This window comes from Brachyhypopomus gauderio, unplaced genomic scaffold (genome assembly GCF_052324685.1).
Source record: "Brachyhypopomus gauderio isolate BG-103 unplaced genomic scaffold, BGAUD_0.2 sc60, whole genome shotgun sequence".
Classification (NCBI taxonomy): Eukaryota; Metazoa; Chordata; class Actinopteri; order Gymnotiformes; family Hypopomidae; genus Brachyhypopomus; species Brachyhypopomus gauderio.
Window position 1 is genome coordinate 103,784 of NW_027506881.1, and position 17,295 is coordinate 121,078.

The 17,295-nt window shown below is 46.3% G+C and overlaps 1 protein-coding gene across 5 annotated transcripts in view; it reads left to right on the plus strand.

Moving 5' to 3' along the window:
* The first annotated feature begins 299 nt into the window (after nucleotides 1–299).
* Nucleotides 300–17,295, plus strand: part of scml4 (Scm polycomb group protein like 4) — a 29,048-nt gene continuing 12,052 nt past the window's right edge. The window contains exons 1-3 of one of the 5 annotated variants that reach the window (XM_076988179.1): nucleotides 300–1,088; nucleotides 5,883–6,123; nucleotides 15,000–15,226. In XM_076988179.1, coding sequence (XP_076844294.1) covers nucleotides 5,919–6,123; nucleotides 15,000–15,226 — 432 coding nt within the window. In that variant the 5' untranslated portion in view covers nucleotides 300–1,088; nucleotides 5,883–5,918. Of the gene's footprint in view, nucleotides 1,089–5,882; nucleotides 6,124–12,777; nucleotides 13,010–14,999; nucleotides 15,227–17,295 lie in introns of those variants that run through there. The other 4 variants (XR_013124632.1, XM_076988180.1, XM_076988183.1 and 1 more) reach the window with 4 other exon arrangements.

Consider the following 17,295-nt stretch of genomic DNA (forward strand, 5'->3'; position numbering starts at 1 on the left):
AACAGGTTGCGATGCATATTCAGCTAGCAGGCTAGAAACTTGAGTGTTTTTCTGCAGCAAATGTAAATGAACTTAGCGTGCGATATTTATATGCATCTAAAAAACGAAGAAATGCTCTAATGGAGTTATTTTAACATTTTGAAAGTTAAAGACGCACACGACACACACACACGCCCTTGGTATGTAGGTCAAATGTATGTAATAATTAACAGCGTATACTCTTAAATCTGGAGCAAGATCAGTTATTTATCTACTAATAAAACCGTAGGGATATTCGAATAATTTAAAACCCAAGGGGTGTTTGAATTTTATTTGTAAATCCATCTGTGTTTTAAGAATCGTACTAAATTATTCCTGAAACGGTAATGTATTTTGGTAAGTATAATATAATGAGTGGCCAATACAGTGGAAACAACGACATATTTGAAGAGACATAATTTTCTGGGCTAGAAAATAGATGCATGGTTTTGATCGAATTTCGGTTTTAGCAACGTGGTCTATTCAAAATGGATTAAATGTGTTTGTTTCCGTGGACGCTTCAGGCTTTTAACCCACGAAGGAAAATGGATGAAACAGAAGGACTTGAGTTAGCAGACAGCTTGTGAGATAAAGAAGGATGGTGTAGGTGTATTTGGGGATAAACACGGCACGATTAAAATAATTCAAACATCTAAACATCTGCTGCTTCTCCGAGGGAGGTGGAAGACCTTTAAAACTCAAATCCTGATGGGAGAGAATTTCTGCTGCATTTACACAGACGAGGAAATAATCCTGCAGCTGTTTGAAGGGTTCTGCCGTCGCGGGTCGGAACTCGTGCACGGTGCTTTACACACAACCGCTTTGCGTGTGTAGCGAAGTAAAAGCTGCTCCTGAGGTCCCTGGTGTCCTGGTGTCTAATGAGATCCCCCGGGTGGACCGAACTGGCTCCGTCTCCTCCTGCAGCTCAACCCACTGGTGTCCCTGCACCAGCCCGCTCCGCGCTTCTCTCCTGCAGCCGCGGACTAACTCGAGCCCGCCGTCCAGAACCGGGACACCCGGCACCACACGGACACATGAGAGTCTAGCAGTCTGGGCCATCTGTAGACGAGGTAAAGTTGAATTGTGTTGTTACACGGTGTGTTTGTGAAGACAAGTTCATCATTTCATGGTAAAGATATTTCTGTTCCGCTTCTGCTGGACGTGATTGTGAAACGGGCTATTGGCGTATGGATGTGTTTGTGGAGTATAAATGACAGTCTGCGGGGAAACGTGATGTTGCTGCGTGTCTAACAGTCAGCAGGTAGATTATTAGAGACTGAACTAGAAACACTTCTCTTGCACATTTACCCCACACCTCAAACGCTGCAGATAGTTTAAAGCAGACAAACGTGCAGCCAGCTGCTCTAAACGCACACCGTTTAAACCAGTGTTGCTACTATACACAGTGTGGCCAGGAGTTGAAGGAGAAGTTGTCAACGGCGCGATGGTGAGCTTGTTTGTGCAGTGAGGGGTTCTCCGGGGACGGCACGTGCCTCACCTGCTCTCAGCGGTGCCCCGTGGGTCGCGTGCGCCTGCGCCCGTGACGTGGAAGTGTGACGGGTTTTTATTTTAAGATGCATTCACTCTGCGTTTTGATGTGCTTCATCCTGGCATTTGTTGTTGCATAGCAGGAATTATCTATTGGCAATAATTCATAAGCACAGTTATAATTATACGACTTTTGAAACTAACTAGGACTGTGAAGTGTTTATTCCTGGATGATGAATTTATAAGTGTTTAGAATAATGTAAAAATGTATTGTTCCAAAAAATGAAGATTATGTAGATGTCAGCATTCTGTGTTCTTTTTGTCTCCTTCACACACACACACACACACACACACACACACACACACACACACAGTGGGGGTGTGGTGAGACCCTGAGGCAGCTTGCCAAAGTGAATAAGGGGATGCGTGCAATCTTTATTATTGGGTCAAACATGCCACTAAAGGAACTATATTGGCAAGGTTTTCAAAACATGCCTCTGAACTAGGTGGTCTAGAATCATCCAGAAACCATTTGACGTATTTGTAGTTTAGTAAGGGTGCTGGTTATTTGTAGTTTAGTAAGGGTGCTGGTTATTTGTAGTTTAGTATGGGTGCTGGTTATTTGTAGTTTAGTAAGGGTGCTGGTTATTTGTAGTTTAGTATGGGTGCTGGTTATTTGTAGTTTAGTATGGGTGCTGGTTATTTGTAGTTTAGTAAGGGTGCTGGTTATTTGTAGTTTAGTATGGGTGCTGGTTATTTATAGTTTAGTATGGGTGCTGGTTATTTATAGTTTAGTAAGGGTGCTGGTTATATGTAGTTTAGTAAGGGTGCTGGTTATATGTAGTTTAGTAAGGGTGCTGGTTATATGTAGTTTAGTAAGGGTGCTGGTTATATGTAGTTTAGTAAGGGTGCTGGTTATTTGTAGTTTAGTAAGGGTGCTGGTTATTTATAGTTTAGTAAGGGTGCTGGTTATATGTAGTTTAGTAAGGGTGCTGGTTATATGTAGTTTAGTAAGGGTATTGGTTATTTGTAGTTTAGTAAGGGTATTGGTTATTTGTAGTTTAGTAAGGGTGCTGGTTATATGTAGTTTAGTAGGGTGCTGGTTATTTGTAGTTTAGTAAGGGTGCTGGTTATTTGTAGTTTAGTAAGGGTGCTGGTTATTTGTAGTTTAGTAAGGGTGCTGGTTATTTGTAGTTTAGTAAGGGTGCTGGTTATATGTAGTTTAGTAAGGGTGCTGGTTATTTGTAGTTTAGTAAGGGTGCTGGATATTTGTAGTTTAGTATGGGTGCTGGTTATTTGTAGTTTAGTATGGGTGCTGGATATTTGTAGTTTAGTATGGGTGCTGGATATTTGTAGTTTAGTAAGGGTGCTGGATATTTGTAGTTTAGTATGGGTGCTGGATATTTGTAGTTTAGTATGGGTACAAGTTTGTTAAGGGTGGGTGAAGGCCACCATGTGGCAGGAGGTAAATGATTAATTTGTTTTTCTGACCTGTCCTAGCGGTGGAGGTCTCTGTGACGGCTACGGTGTTCTCCCAGCCTGGTTCAGTTCACAGCGGCTCAACTCCACATATCCACCTACGATACCAGCTGAACCACATCATTCTTATTCCACAAAGCCAATACGTTTCTGATCTGACTCCCAGCCACAAACCTTCACCTGTAGTTTCCACAGCCTTTTAAATATCACGGTGTCCCATTTGTCTGTGTTCCCCGTGTCCTCTGTGGGTTTCTCCCGTGAGCGCTCGCCCCAGGGTGGGTTACGTTTCTCGGGTGCTCCAATGTTGAAGTTCATGATCGTAAAATGCCATCACTCATGAAGGTAGTGTGGGTTAATCGTTAATCTGTATGTTTGAATACGGCTGCGGTACATACAGATTCAAATTCAGCCCAGATATGAGCTCCTGTCTTAACGTAGTGGGAAGTGTCGTTTCTACAGGCCGGTTTGTTGGAAAAGACAAAATGGGCCCTGAGAAAAGGAGGGTGTCCAATCAACAGCATCCACAGCGGTGTGAGCCGGCCCCCCTCGTTTGCATCAGCCAATGGGGTAACGTGGAGGATGCATGCACCTGCAGATGTTAGCTTCCTGGTTATGGGCACCACCTGCAGCATAGCCAGCACAGACATCCACAATATTACAAAACGACACTCAAAAACATGAGACTTACTTCTCACATTCACATATGACGTGTTATACAAAATAACGAGCAATAAACAGGATAAAAGACACAAGTGGGATTAGTAACCGGGAGGCGATTACAGGGGGCGGGGCCAGACATGACTGACAGCAGGGGGCGGAGCCACACATGTCAGATAAGACATGGTCAACAATTACCAATGAATCAATTTTGCTTTCCTGTAAAAATTCCAATTTTTATGTATGTTTGCATGTTTACTATAAAGAGTAATATTAGCCTGTTTAAACAGAACTGTAAGATCCGACTACTTAAACAGTACTATAAGATAAATCTACTTTAGTTTGTGCAACAGATAATGATCACATTGCGTTGCTCATGAGTTTGGTCTCCGGATCCCATTGGGAATCACTGTTTTATCACAGACAACATACAGCCCCTCTGAGAAATCACCTTCCGCACTCCAGCTGTCTGTGCTAACAACAGGAAAGCCGTTTACATCCCCCTTTAAACGTGGCCGTCAGATAAGATGGAGTGTGTAACTCTTTCAGATGAAACCCATCGCTGCTTAGTGAGGTTTTCCTGCTCTGTGCTACAGGCTCCCCACGGGTCAGAACCAGGCAGAGGAACGAACCTTACTGAGAGTTCTGAAACAATAACCCAGTTCACTGCTGTACGCTACACTGCTACACAATAAAACACTGCTATACACTGTTATATCGGACACTATAGTTGAGCTTTACACTAGTGGTTGAGCTTTGAGAAGAGGCTCAAACTATTTTATTACATCAAATCCCCGAGCAGCTGTGTTTACTGAAGTGCACATGCCGAGCTCTCCGCCACTCAGGTGCCACTCCTTCTCCCAGAATGCACTTGGATTTGGGTTCACATGTTTCTGGATAGAAATTCAGAGTGGCTTTGTCAATGTGACATTAATCGTGAGTGTGTTAAGTGTATGTAATCATGAGTATGTTAAGTATTGAGTGTTGAGTGTATGTAATCGTGAGTGTGTTAAGTGTTTAGTGAGTTAAGTGTATGTAATCGTGAGTGTGTTGAGTGTTAACTGTATGTAATCGTGAGTGTGTTGAGTGTATGTAATCGTGAGTGTGTTGAGTGTATGTAATCGTGAGTGTGTTGAGTGTATGTAATCGTGAGTGTGTTGAGTGTATGTAATCGTGAGTGTGTTGAGTGTATGTACAGGTATGTGTATAGAAGGTGAGGCTGCCCTGAAACATGAAATTAGACATTTAGACTTTTAATGTTTCTTCCACTTTTGCTACTGATACTTTAGAAAAGACACGCGTGTTATTTTTCCAAAGGAGCAGACTGATGGAGTGAGACGTGGTGGTGGAGGATGGAGAATGTTGGAGGAAGGTTTGGGAAGGATGTCCAGAGAAACGCACTGAAAAGAAGGGGAAGATATTGAAAGAGAGGAAGAACTTCATTCATGTTTTCTTATTTCATCCTCAAAGAGGCGGGCCTTGCCCTGCAGAGCGACCTGTATTGCTCTGCACCACAATGGCTCCTTTGTGCAGTGCAGTTTCCTCATTTGCATTGAAATTTCTGAATCCGTTGGCTATTGAGGTGAAGACATTGTTCCACTGGAGTCTGCCACTCGTATCTATCAACCCTTGATTCTTGACTCTTGTTTTCCCGTGGAGAGGGAATAGGGAGCTTTAGATGGTTATATATGTTATGTTATATTCCTCACAGCTTGTAACCTCCTGTTTAAAGGTGAATAATTACACGTTCTGCTGTCTTAAAAAGCAACATATGCATAACATAAGGGCAGATGAAAGTGTTATGGGATTTGGGTGCGTAAGCCTTCTTGAACAGAAAATGAAAGTGGTGTTTCTGTGTTGAGCCTTGCGCAGTCTAGACAGGGTGATGCGGACGTCCTGTCTTGGGCCAGCGCTGGTCGGGTCTGTGTCCCGAAGCCGGTCCTGCAGGACGGAGTGTCTCTCAAAGCTACTGTGCTGTGGAGAGATGATTCACACATCTGCTTGGATCCTCCTCTTCATCACTCCTCTTCATCACTGTGGCACCAGAACCGCCAGTGTGATTGGCTGATTCTCCCTGACTGGCACTGTGATGATTGATTAAAATTGGAATCGACTAATGTAGTGTGTGTGTGTATGTGTGTGTATGTGTGTGTATGTGTGTGTGTGTGTGTGTGTGTGTGTGTGTGTGTGTGTGTGTGTGTGTGTGTGTGTGTGTGTGTGTGTGTGTCTTTCGTTCGTAGTGTAATGTTTGGTCTGGAGTGTGTGTTGCCGAGGGAATGAGACTGCGTGGCAGGGATCTGGAGGATTCCGCTGTCTCCTGGATACCGAGCGTCCTAGGCGTTCAGAGTGTCAGGCTCCGCCTTCGCCTTGATCGCCGTGACGACGGGAGGAGGGGCCTTTGGCAGCTGGTTGAGCTGAACGAAGAGGCAGCACCAAGTGGGCGGAGGTTATGGGATAGGACGCCGCCCACTTTTTCCCAGAGTAAGACGTGGTTATTACCTCATTATTACCTCACTACGTGGTTATTAACTCATTATTACCTCACTACGTGGTTATTAACTCATTAGGACCTCACTACGTGGTTATTACCTCATTAGGACCTCACTATGTGGTTATTACCTCGTTATTACCTCATTATTACCTCACTACGTGGTTATTACCTCATTATTACCTCACTACGTGGTTAGTACCTCATTAGGACCTCACTACGTGGTTATTACCTCATTATTACCTCACTACGTGGTTACCTCATTATTACCTCACTACGTGGTTATTACCTCGTTATTACCTCACTACGTGGTTATTACCTCGTTATTACCTCACTACGTGGTTATTACCTCGTTATTACCTCACTACGTGGTTATTACCTCGTTATTACCTCACTACGTGGTTATTACCTCATTACAGACCGTGGGGTGGGTCTGTGTGGCTCCTGGTTCCTGCTGCTGGAGTTCAGGTGCTGTTGGTGGTTCTCACGCTCACCCTCTCTGTTCCTCTGTCTGATAAATGCTGCTGAAAGTCTCAACATCACTTGAATTCGTGCTGCGTGTTGAAAAAGCTTAAAGGGATTTTTGTTGAAGGGATTTTTGTTAAACGTCCAGGTCCTGTGATATTATCCTGTGTTGTGAAGGGTAGATGTTAATTAGACTGGAAACATCAGAAGGTCTTTCATCTGCTGTGACTACTCCTGGATCCTGGATCGAGTGACAGGGAGACCAGCAGGGGAAAAGGTGTGTGGATGTGTGTGAGAGTGCGAATGTGTATGTACGTGAGAGTCTGAGAGGGAGGGGGAACAGTTGAATCGTGGAATGGGGGGTCAGATCTTCAGCAACAGAAGATTGGGACCTAGAGGGTTCCTGAGCTCTGAAAGGGGACGTGTAATACACGCCATTCCTAATTACTTCAGTGTCTCCTATCACGGAGAGAGAGAGAGAGAGAGAGAGAGAGAGAGAGAGAGAGAGAGAGAGAGGTAAGATGTATAAACTCAATACATAGAGTAAACTCAGTATATAGGATAAAATCAATAAATAGACTAATCTCAGTATATAGACTGTATTTCATTGTATTTCACCTTGAACTTCACACACACACACACACACACACACACACACACACACACAGTTATTTTCCCCTCACCTTGTCACATGGCTTTATTGCAGTATAAGACACCCCCCAACCCCACTGTCGTCTGTTGCCATGGCAACGTGCAGTGCGGTAAATAACTTCCCGTTGTTGTTTTGTGGTGGGTAAAGCATCTATTAGTATACCCCCCCCTCCCCCGAACTGTAGGCGTTGGCTGCCCCCCCCGTAGGGTTTGGCAGACATTTCTGAGATTTACAAGCTTATTGTTTAGGTCTGAATTAGCATGTATACACAATTTAGATGATAGTCACTGGCAGAGTTTTTGTACGAAATTCCATTCAGTGAGAGGTGTGTGTGTGTGTGTGTGTGTGTGTGTGTGTGTGTGTGTGTGTGTGTGTGTGTGTGTGTGTGTGTGTGCTCAGCTAAATTGAAGTAGATAAGATCTCCAAATTAGATTCTTTTTTTTTTTTGTTTCGTCATTAGGTTCATTTTCTGTTTAGCTGTGTGTGAGTGTGTGTGTGTGTGTGTGTGCTGTAGCTTTGAAGAACACATTGCAGAGCTGTAGTGCTCAGCCATAAATCACATTAGTTTTAAAACAGTAGAAGATCCTATGTTGGACCCAAGAGCCCAGTTGAAGTTCACATTCTAGTGACTAGCACTAGATTCTTGGTGGAAGCATGTTCACCTGTCTGTCTCTGTCTCTGTCTCTGTGTCTGTCTGTCTCTGTGTCTGTGTCTGTCTGTCTCTGTGTCTGTCTGTCTCTGTGTCTGTGTCTGTCTCTGTGTCTGTGTCTGTCTCTTTGTCTGTCTGTCTCTGTGTCTGTGTCTGTGTCTGTCTCTGTCTCTGTCTCTGTCTGTCTCTGTCTCTGTCTGTCTCTCTAATGTCTAATGTTTGGCCCCATCTAGAACACCTTCATTGCTTTTTTGTTGTTTTGTTTTGCAGGATGCAACATGCTGTGTATTTTAAGATCTTAATTGCAGCAGACAAACCTTCTGACGGTACTGGTGTTTTCCTAACAGTTTAAAAAGCAAAGGAAACCGATGAAACATGCCTCGGGCTTCCTGGTGTACGCTTTCCTGCCCTTTCATTTATTAACACACACACACACACCACACACACACACACACACACACACACACACACACACACACACACACACACACACACACACATAGTAGTCTAAGTCATGTCAGAGCTATCTCTTTTGCCTGTGTTAATGGGTTTGACTTGTGTTGCCACTGAAGATGAATCTATGCGCTTAATTAACTTTTGATTTATTGGCCTTTTTATTCGTCCATGCCAGAAACGTACAAATTAAACCAGCATTGCACATGTAGCCCAGACTCCTCCCTCTGTCTGTGGGTGGAGTGGAGGCGGAGTTACTCCAGCTCCGTGTGTGGGGACCGTTTACCTGCTGAGTCCCGCAGGACGGGAAGAGACTCGCTGCTGACGTGAGGCAGTCCCACCATCCCCCGTCCGCGTGGCCGTGGAGGAAGGTCCTGTACGCCGTGTGCAGTTCCATGCTCAAACCAGAGCCCGGGGACTCGTGTGAAATCATCTCTTTCTTGCGGAGAGGCCGGTTTTGAAGAGACGCTGCCTTTTTCTGCACAGTTTTAGTGGTTTTCTGGAGAGGTTTCTGGAGTTGGTCTTCTCGGGCCCGTGGCTTTGTGCTCTTTGATGTGGTCGTTCAGACGGCTCCTTCTTCAACGTTTACATCCTGTCTCCTCTTGTGAAACAAGACGCAGAAGCAGGTGGTGATGAGCAGGGCAGAGTGAAACGTCCTCTTCAAAGGTGTTGGGTGATGGCCACCACGCATTGCTGGAAAGTAAATAATGACCCCCCCCCCCCCCCCCCCCGTCCCCCCTCCCCCATCTAAGTTAGTGTGTCTGTCTCTCTGACTCTCTCATTTTTTTGGCTAGGGCTGTTGTCATGGCAACCCCTTGTGGGTTATTGATCTTGCTGATGACCTATTTGATATATTTTTTTCTTTTTCTGTATTTGTCGAGGTGTGTGTGACCTGTGTGTGTCTGTGTGGGTCTCTGTGTGTATGTGTCTGTGTGGGTGACCTGTGTGTGTGTGTGCAAGTGAGTGTGCATGTACGTTTGTGTGTGTGTGTGTGTGTGTGTGTGTGTGTGTGTGTGTGTGTGTGTGCGCGTGTGTGCATGTATGTTTGTGTGTGTGTGTGTGTGCGTGTGTGTGCATGTACGTTTGTGTTTGCTGTGTGTGTGTGTGTGTGTTTGTGCATGTACATTTGTGTGTGTGTGTGTGTGCATGTACGTGTGTGTGTGTGTGTGTGGCTCCGCGTGTTTAACGTCTGTTGCTGTTTGTGTGTAGGACACATTCTTCATCATCCTGGTGTCTTGATCATTCAGCCGTACATGTGTGTGTTAAACATTTTCCTGTAGGTTCTCATTATTTATCTCTGTGTTACTTTATTAGCAAGTCCTTTAACTGAATGAATAATCAAGACCATAATAAAGTCACCAGAGCCATGAACGTGATGCACCACTGTGTGATAGGAGTGTGTGTGTGTGTGTGTGTGTGTGTGTGTGTGTGTGTGTGTGTGTGTGTGTGTCGGTGTGTCGGTGTCGCTGTTCTTAAAGAGAAGGAGATAGTGAACTTGAACTCATCTCTTTTGTTTTCGTGTGTGTGTGTGTGTGTGTGTGTGTGTGTGTGTGTGTGTGTGTGTGTGTGTGTGTGTGTGTGTGTGTGTGTGTGTTTATGCATGTGTGTGTGTTTCAGACCACTGGCCTGACCTTAAATTGACCTGGAAGCAGTTTGTCATATGCAAGGGTCCCAGGGGGAGGTCAGAGCCCGGGCTGTGTGTGTGTGTGTGTGTGTGTGTGTGTGTGTGTGTGTGTGTGTGTGTGAGTGTGTGTGGAAACATCAGTGGGGGGTGTGTGTGTGTGTGAGTGTGTGTGAGAGTTTGTGTGTGTGTGTGTGTGTGTGTGTGTGTGTGAGTGTGTGTGTGTGGAAACATCAGTGGGGGGTGTGTTTATGTGTGTGTGTTTGTGTGTGCGTGTCTATGTGTGTGCGCAGGCATGTGTATGCACATGGACGTAGTTTTGATTTCATAAGTGGGGGGGACACAACCTGGGGTGGCGAACTGTTAAGCGGGGGGGGGTGCTGCATGATCCTAGTGCTAGATTTGTCGCTATTTGAATATTGGTTTTTTTACCGTTAAAAAGTGGGGGGGACATGACTTCGTCAGTACTTAAATATTTGGTTTTAACTGTAAAAACTGGGGGGGACCAAAACCGGCTTTTGAAAAAGTGGGGGGGACATGTCCCCCCCGTCCCCCCCCAAAACTACGTCCGTGTGTATGCATTGTGTGTTTGGTGGAAACAGCCAGATGTGCGCTGCATTGCTCAGAGTCTTTCTGAAGCTATAGAATGGTGATGTGGGAGAAAAAGGGGGATGTATGATTTATTTCCCCCTCCCCATTCTACCCACACCTCTGACTACACCCTTAACCCTTTCAGTGGCAGACGCAACACGCCGGGTAACAGAACTCCACACTGCCTGCAAGCTGACGTACACTCACCCCTCCAGATACGTGGGTGGGCTCTAGATCGTGTTCTTAGGCCTGATGATCAAGACGGTATCAGTTGATTAATCAAACGTGGAGAGAATTATTATTTACCCTTCTAGATCCCTAGGGGGTGTGAGTGTGTGTGTGTGTGTGTGTGTGTGTGGGGAGAGCTGAGGTGGGGTTGTGTATGAGCTGGATGGAGTGGAGACAGCCTACCCACACCCTCCACATTGTCCCGCACCACCCGCACCACCCGCACCACCCACACCCTCCACATTGTCCCGCACCACCCGCACCACCCGCACCACCCGCACCACCCGCACCCTCCACATTGTCCCGCACCACCCACACCACCCACACCACCCACACTGTCCCGCACCACCCACACCACCCACACCCTCCACATTGTCCCGCACCACCCACACCACCCACACCACCTACACCACCCACACCACCCACACCACCCGCACCACCCACACCCTCCACATTGTCCCGCACCACCCACACCACCCACACCACCCACACCCTCCACATTGTCCCGCACCACCCACACCACCCACACCCTCCACATTGTCCCGCACCACCCACACCACCCGCACCACCCACACCCTCCATAAACCTTCCAATAGAACCTGATTACCTTTTCACACCTTGATTACCAGTTGTTCTGCGCGAACCATCCATAACAATAGTGTTTAACAATACAGTTCAATTAAACCTATTGTGACTTTGCTCCTGTAATATTTTTTTTCAGCAATATTTCTTTCCTGTAATTAATCATTTTTAGTGCTTCTGTGAGCTCAATAGGTTGTTTAATTTATGCAGTAAAAAATTCAATGCAGCAAATTGCATTTTTTAGCAGGCCAGGACAGTTGGTCTCTCTCTCTCTCTCTCTCTCCCCGTTTGGATGATGATCTGTCTGACGTGCTGTGTTATTAAAATATTATTTTTATAGACTATTGTTCGAATAACTGCACGCGGAGCCACCACTATAACGTGTGCATCCATTAGAGCCTGTGTTAGTAATCTTATGAACTTCTTAGTGATCTGCTGTAAACCAGGGGAATAATAACTAAATGAACGATATAGGCGTGTAGGCGGTTGGTCGAACTAGCACGCTGGCGAGAGCACGTGCTTTTATTGCAGGGGCTTACAAAAATAAACACACCTCATACCTGCATAGTTATTTACACTACCGATATAACCAGTACACATGTAATTAAAATATGTGCTCGTTCAGATTACGCATGCATCAGGACTTTATCAGATCAATTAATAAAAATAGCCCATATTAGTGTTTATCTTTCAATGTTGCATATTTCTCTCAAATTTTAATTTTCAAAATCCCAGTCAAACCAGTGAAAAACTAGCCGTAAAACGAATATAGTGGCGATTTTACGGTATAGTGTTGTTAATGTTTAATTAAAAACGAACAATACAAAATTAATTCCTCCTAAAAACGCTCAGAATTCGTAAAGCGGGTGAATATTATTGTTCCCACCAATATATCCAACTAGCCTGGTTAAAATGTTCTAGTGATACGTTATGAACAGCTTATAATTTAGGAGATTTGCATTTCTTATTTTGAACTGCACCCTTTAGCTCAGCACATGTGGTTAAACCGACCCGCTGGTGTGATGTGTAGGTTTGTGTTGTGGAGGATGACGAGTGAACTTTGCTTTATTCTGCATTACGCATGCACAAGAAACACCAGCCACGGTTAATGCAAATCACTCGGAAATGTGTGTTTCCCCTGCGATTATTCTGGTCCAATAACACATCGAGTTACACAATAAAGCAACTAACCCAAGAGCTCCAGCACAAGAACCAGTTTAACTTCTGTTTTTAGGTCACACCAACTGTGAATGGTTCTCCTGGTTTGGGTTTGGGTCTGGGTGCACACACGGGCGTTTTTGCACTGTTCAGCAGGCGGCCGCGCGCGCGGACTGTGCTCGTCCCCGCGAGCGTGGCGTCAGCGCGAGTCTGTTGCGGCGGGAGGATGTTAGGAGCCCAGTTGCCATGACTACAGAAAGGGGGACAGCGCGTCGGCCGCGTGCCGCGCGCCAGGCTCGGGAGCGCGCAGAGCCGCCAGGGGTATCAGGAGCTCCCGCGTCGGGAGCGCGCGGCAGACACACTCGGGGGTTTCGCTGAACTGAGGCCGAGGAGGGAGACGGAAGCAGCGGAGGGAGGACTGAGCGGAACCTGGAGCCTGTCGTCGTGGTTCTGGGTGCGGAGAGAAACGTTCACGGCCCGGTACGTGTATAAACACTTATTCTGCCGCGCGGTAATCTCGTTATGTGATTATTGAGAGCAGGAAGGAGCACGCGACATGCACTGCAACAACACTGCACATAAACACGATCACACACACGATCACACGCACATACGCACACACACACGCACAGACACACACACGCACTCACACACACACGCATACACACACACGATTACACGCACATACACACACAAACACGCATACACACACACACACACACGAGCTGTGCGCTATTTTCTACGCTCTATATTTGCTGTCCTCCGTATATGTGCGGCACATGGTCATGGTTCCGTCCGGGTTGGACCGGTGCCTCTCGAGCCCGAACGAGCGCGTAACGCGTCGCGTGCCAAATACACGAAAGTAACCGGACGGGTTGTGAGACGGGTGGGGGAGCGCGCGAGCGAGCGCGTGCGCGGCAGGTGATGATGGGGGGGGGGGTGGGGGGGTGTACAGGTGTTCTCCAGAGTCGCGCGTGTGCGGTGTGTGTGTTATATCAAATATACTTGGTGAATATCTCACATTGAGACGATGAGCGCGCGCTGTCTGGAGCTGCTGCATTAATATTTAACCGCGTTCTTGTGCACGACACGTTTGGAGTTTAAGCGGAACCGGAGTGTGAGCGCAGGGTGGGTTCTGGGTGGGTTCAGGGTGATGTCTCGTCTTAGTGCGTTTGTCTCTTTGTCTCTGCGAGGATCCACAGAATAAAAAAATACAGACAGCAAGATGCAGCTTGGCTTGCAGGTTTTACTGCATTGCATTTTCCCAGATCTATTAATGTACGAAATGTCTGCTGGCAACCCAACCCTGACTTCGCAAATAATTATAACAACTATCAGAATATGAAAAACGAAAGAAAAAGTGGGAGAAGTGAAGTGAAATGATCCAGTGAGGAGCGTGTTGGTGTTAGCGTGGCTACTTTCACTTTTCACTGGAACTAGTTAAAATGTTGCCAGTGTTTCATGCGCGAGGAATCACCTGCCTGGTGTGTGTGTGTGGGGTGTGTGTGTGGGGAGTGGGAGCTGGAGGGGGAGGGGTAAAGCGAAGCGAGGGATGGGGGATTGGGGGATGGGGATGACAGCGAGAGAGAGAGAGAGAGAGAGAGAGAGAGAGAGAGAGGAGATGCTTTTATGTGGATAGGTGTGTGACACTACACATCTAGCCGACCTCAGTCTCAACCTTCAGCGTTGTTCTGTGTATCTCTGCTGTTGTGCCACTAACGCAGACTCATGAAGGTTTCAGTGGGGGAGGGTGTTCACTATTCTGTGAAATGTTGACGGCGTGTTTTCCGCACAAATAAATGATGGTGTGTATGTAAGGAACTAGACGTAATGCAGCAGAGTGCAGTGAAGGAGAAGGAATGGTTCTGAGATGGATTTGCCATGTTGGTGTCTCCTGTTCTGGTTGGCTTCACATGCTGGACCGGGTCTTTAGTGTCGTGCTTCACACACACACACACGAGGCCCTGTGTGCTGGTGTAAGCACAGCCACGCTCGCACTGTGCATTAATACCAGTCGAACCATCACTGACCTACGCTGACCTGCAGGTCCAAGAGGTCACCTCTGTTTACTTCACTCTCCTGCATATCTTAACATTGCAGTTGAAATGTGGTTTTGAAATGTTTTGTGTGTCCCTTTGAGCGAGCTTTGAGTTCATGGATTTTTAATTACTTCTCAGCCTCAGATTATGGGTTGATTTATGTTATGATAATTAGTTTCTAGGCCTGTGTGCACGTGTGTGTGTGTGTGTGTACGTGTGTGTGTGTGTGTGTGTGCGTGTGTGAGCACGTGTATGTGACGTCTGTGACGGTTTACTGTTGGTCCCAGAATTAGCCCAAAAGGTAAATGACACGGTTCCTCCCTGGAGGTAAATGGAGCTGCCAACAGTGTGATGTCTACGTTAGCTCTTCCCTTTTCTCTCTCCGTGAGGAAGGCTCTTCCTCTCTGACCCTCTCTCTCTCTCCGTTACAGGTCTGATGAGTATTCCTGTGGCAACATCTGGACAGACAGGGGGCGGAGACATGCAGTCACCTGGGGCAATAAGCCCCTCCTTCCTCCCGCCCCCCACTGGGAAGGTTCCGGGTCGCAAGAGAGGACGACCACCACTCAAAAGACACCCGGAATATCAGAGTCGCTACCCAGAATCCCTCCCTCCAATCAAAGTGCCCAAGAAAAGAGGGAGGAAGCCTGGTTTCAAGGTCATGTGTGTGTGTGTGTGTGTGTGTGTGTGTGTGTGTGTGTGTGTGTGTGTGTGTGTGTGTGTGTAAGCAGACTATCCTTTATCCTGCTTCCATTCTTTTCCTGCTGTTTTCTGATAGGCCCCTATAATGAAACACATTTATGTTTGCTACTCCAGAGGTGTGTGTGTGAGAGAGAGAGAGAGAGGGGGGGGGGGGGGGGGGGGGTTGGGCATGTGTGTGTGTGACAGAGTAAGATAGACATGGAGTGGGACTGTGTATATGTGTGTGTGATAGAGAGGGAGTGTATATGTGTGAGAGAGAGAGGGAGAGAGAGAGGGAGCGTATGTGTATGATAGAGTGAGATATAGAGGGAGTGTATGTGTGACAGTGAGATAGAAAGGGAGTGTATATGTTTGTGGTAGAGAGTGAGAGAGAGAGGGAGTGTATGTGTGAGAGAGAGTGAGATAGAGAGGGAGGGAGCGTATGTGTGAGAGAGAGTGAGATAGAGAGGGAGGGAGCGTATGTGTGATAGAGAGTGTGAGAGAGAGGTAGCGTATGTGTGAGAGAGAGTGAGATAGAGAGGGAGTGTATATGTGTGTGAGAGAGAGAGGGAGCGTACGTGTGAGAGAGAGTGAGATAGAGGGTGAGTGTATATGTGTGAGATAGAGAGGGAGTGTATATGTGTGTGATAGAGAGTGAGAGAGAGAGGGAGTGTATGTGTGAGAGAGAGAGGGAGTGTATGTGTGAGAGAGAGTGAGAGTATATGTGTGAGATAGAGAGTGAGTGTATATGTGTGAGAGAGAGTGAGAGAGAGAGGGAGGGAGCGTATGTGTGATAGAGAGTGTGAGAGAGAGGTAGCGTATGTGTGAGAGAGAGTGAGATAGAGAGGGAGTGTATATGTGTGTGGCCTCACAGTGAGTGATGTATCTGCAGTCTGCTGCTGTAGTGGGAGTTATTTTTAGCTGCATGTGTCTGACTGCAAACCTCATACTACTTCAATGATTTAAAGAGAAACACACATGCACTGTGTGTGTGTGTGTGTGTGTGTGTGTGTGTGTGTGTGTGTGTGTGTGTGTGTGTGTGTGTGTGTGTGTGTCTGCATATGCAGCATGCAAGCATGTGTGAATAAATCATTAAAGTAAGCGCTCTATATCTAGGACTCGTTGTGCTTCTGTGGTCAGTGGGTCTCCTGTCATTTTTGAAACATCTGCTGGTGAAAGACTGATCTAGTGGGTTTATGTTGTCCATACGCTGACGAATTTCACAAGAGTCTGTAGGGTCACTGGGGCCAGTGTAGGTTGGTGATACTGTTGTCTGTGTATCGTTCAGTATTCAGTTGTAAACATTAGCTGAAAGCTTCACGTGTCTTTCAGATGTTGTCCTTACCAGGAAGCAGTAACAGTTGTAGCATTATCTGTAGTTTTAGTTTTTAAAGGGTTATTGTTAGCATTAGCATTGTAATTCACAGTATTATTTTGTTGTGGTGGTAGAATCACTAGTGGTGATTGCAGCAGTCTGTATACATAGTCCAGTCGGGCGGAGGGTTAACGTACTCCTCCTGTCATGCAAACAAGGCCCTTTGTGGCGTTTTTGCCCCACCGGCTGTGCGGTACCTCAGAATAGCCGGAGAGCCTTCAGATGGTAGCACAGAGCCCCAGAGTCTGTTCAGAAGATCCCAGGCTAGCGTGCGTGTATCACAGTGCTGTTGGCAGACGGACTTGACCTCCCTGGAGAACGCTGGAGCCCATCGTTGAGTTACATGGTACAGCTGAGACTCAAACCTGAACCATCTCTTTAGTGCTCACCTCTTTTAGCGGGCGCTCACTGGAATGTGTTTCGTCTCTGATCAGTGTTCCTGTTCGTTAAAACTTAGACTGCCAGCTTTAATGTGGATCCATAGCAGATAAACTGCATAAACTAAAGTGTTTTATACACTGTCCTCTGGTTTTTGAGTACCAGAGATAATTTGATCATTGGTTTCTTGGTTTTCTAACAGTCAGACCATCTTTGCTTCATTTGATTATGAAGAGTGCTAACCAAAGGTCTAGATGGATCATTTACATGGTACTGGTGTAACAGAAGAATAC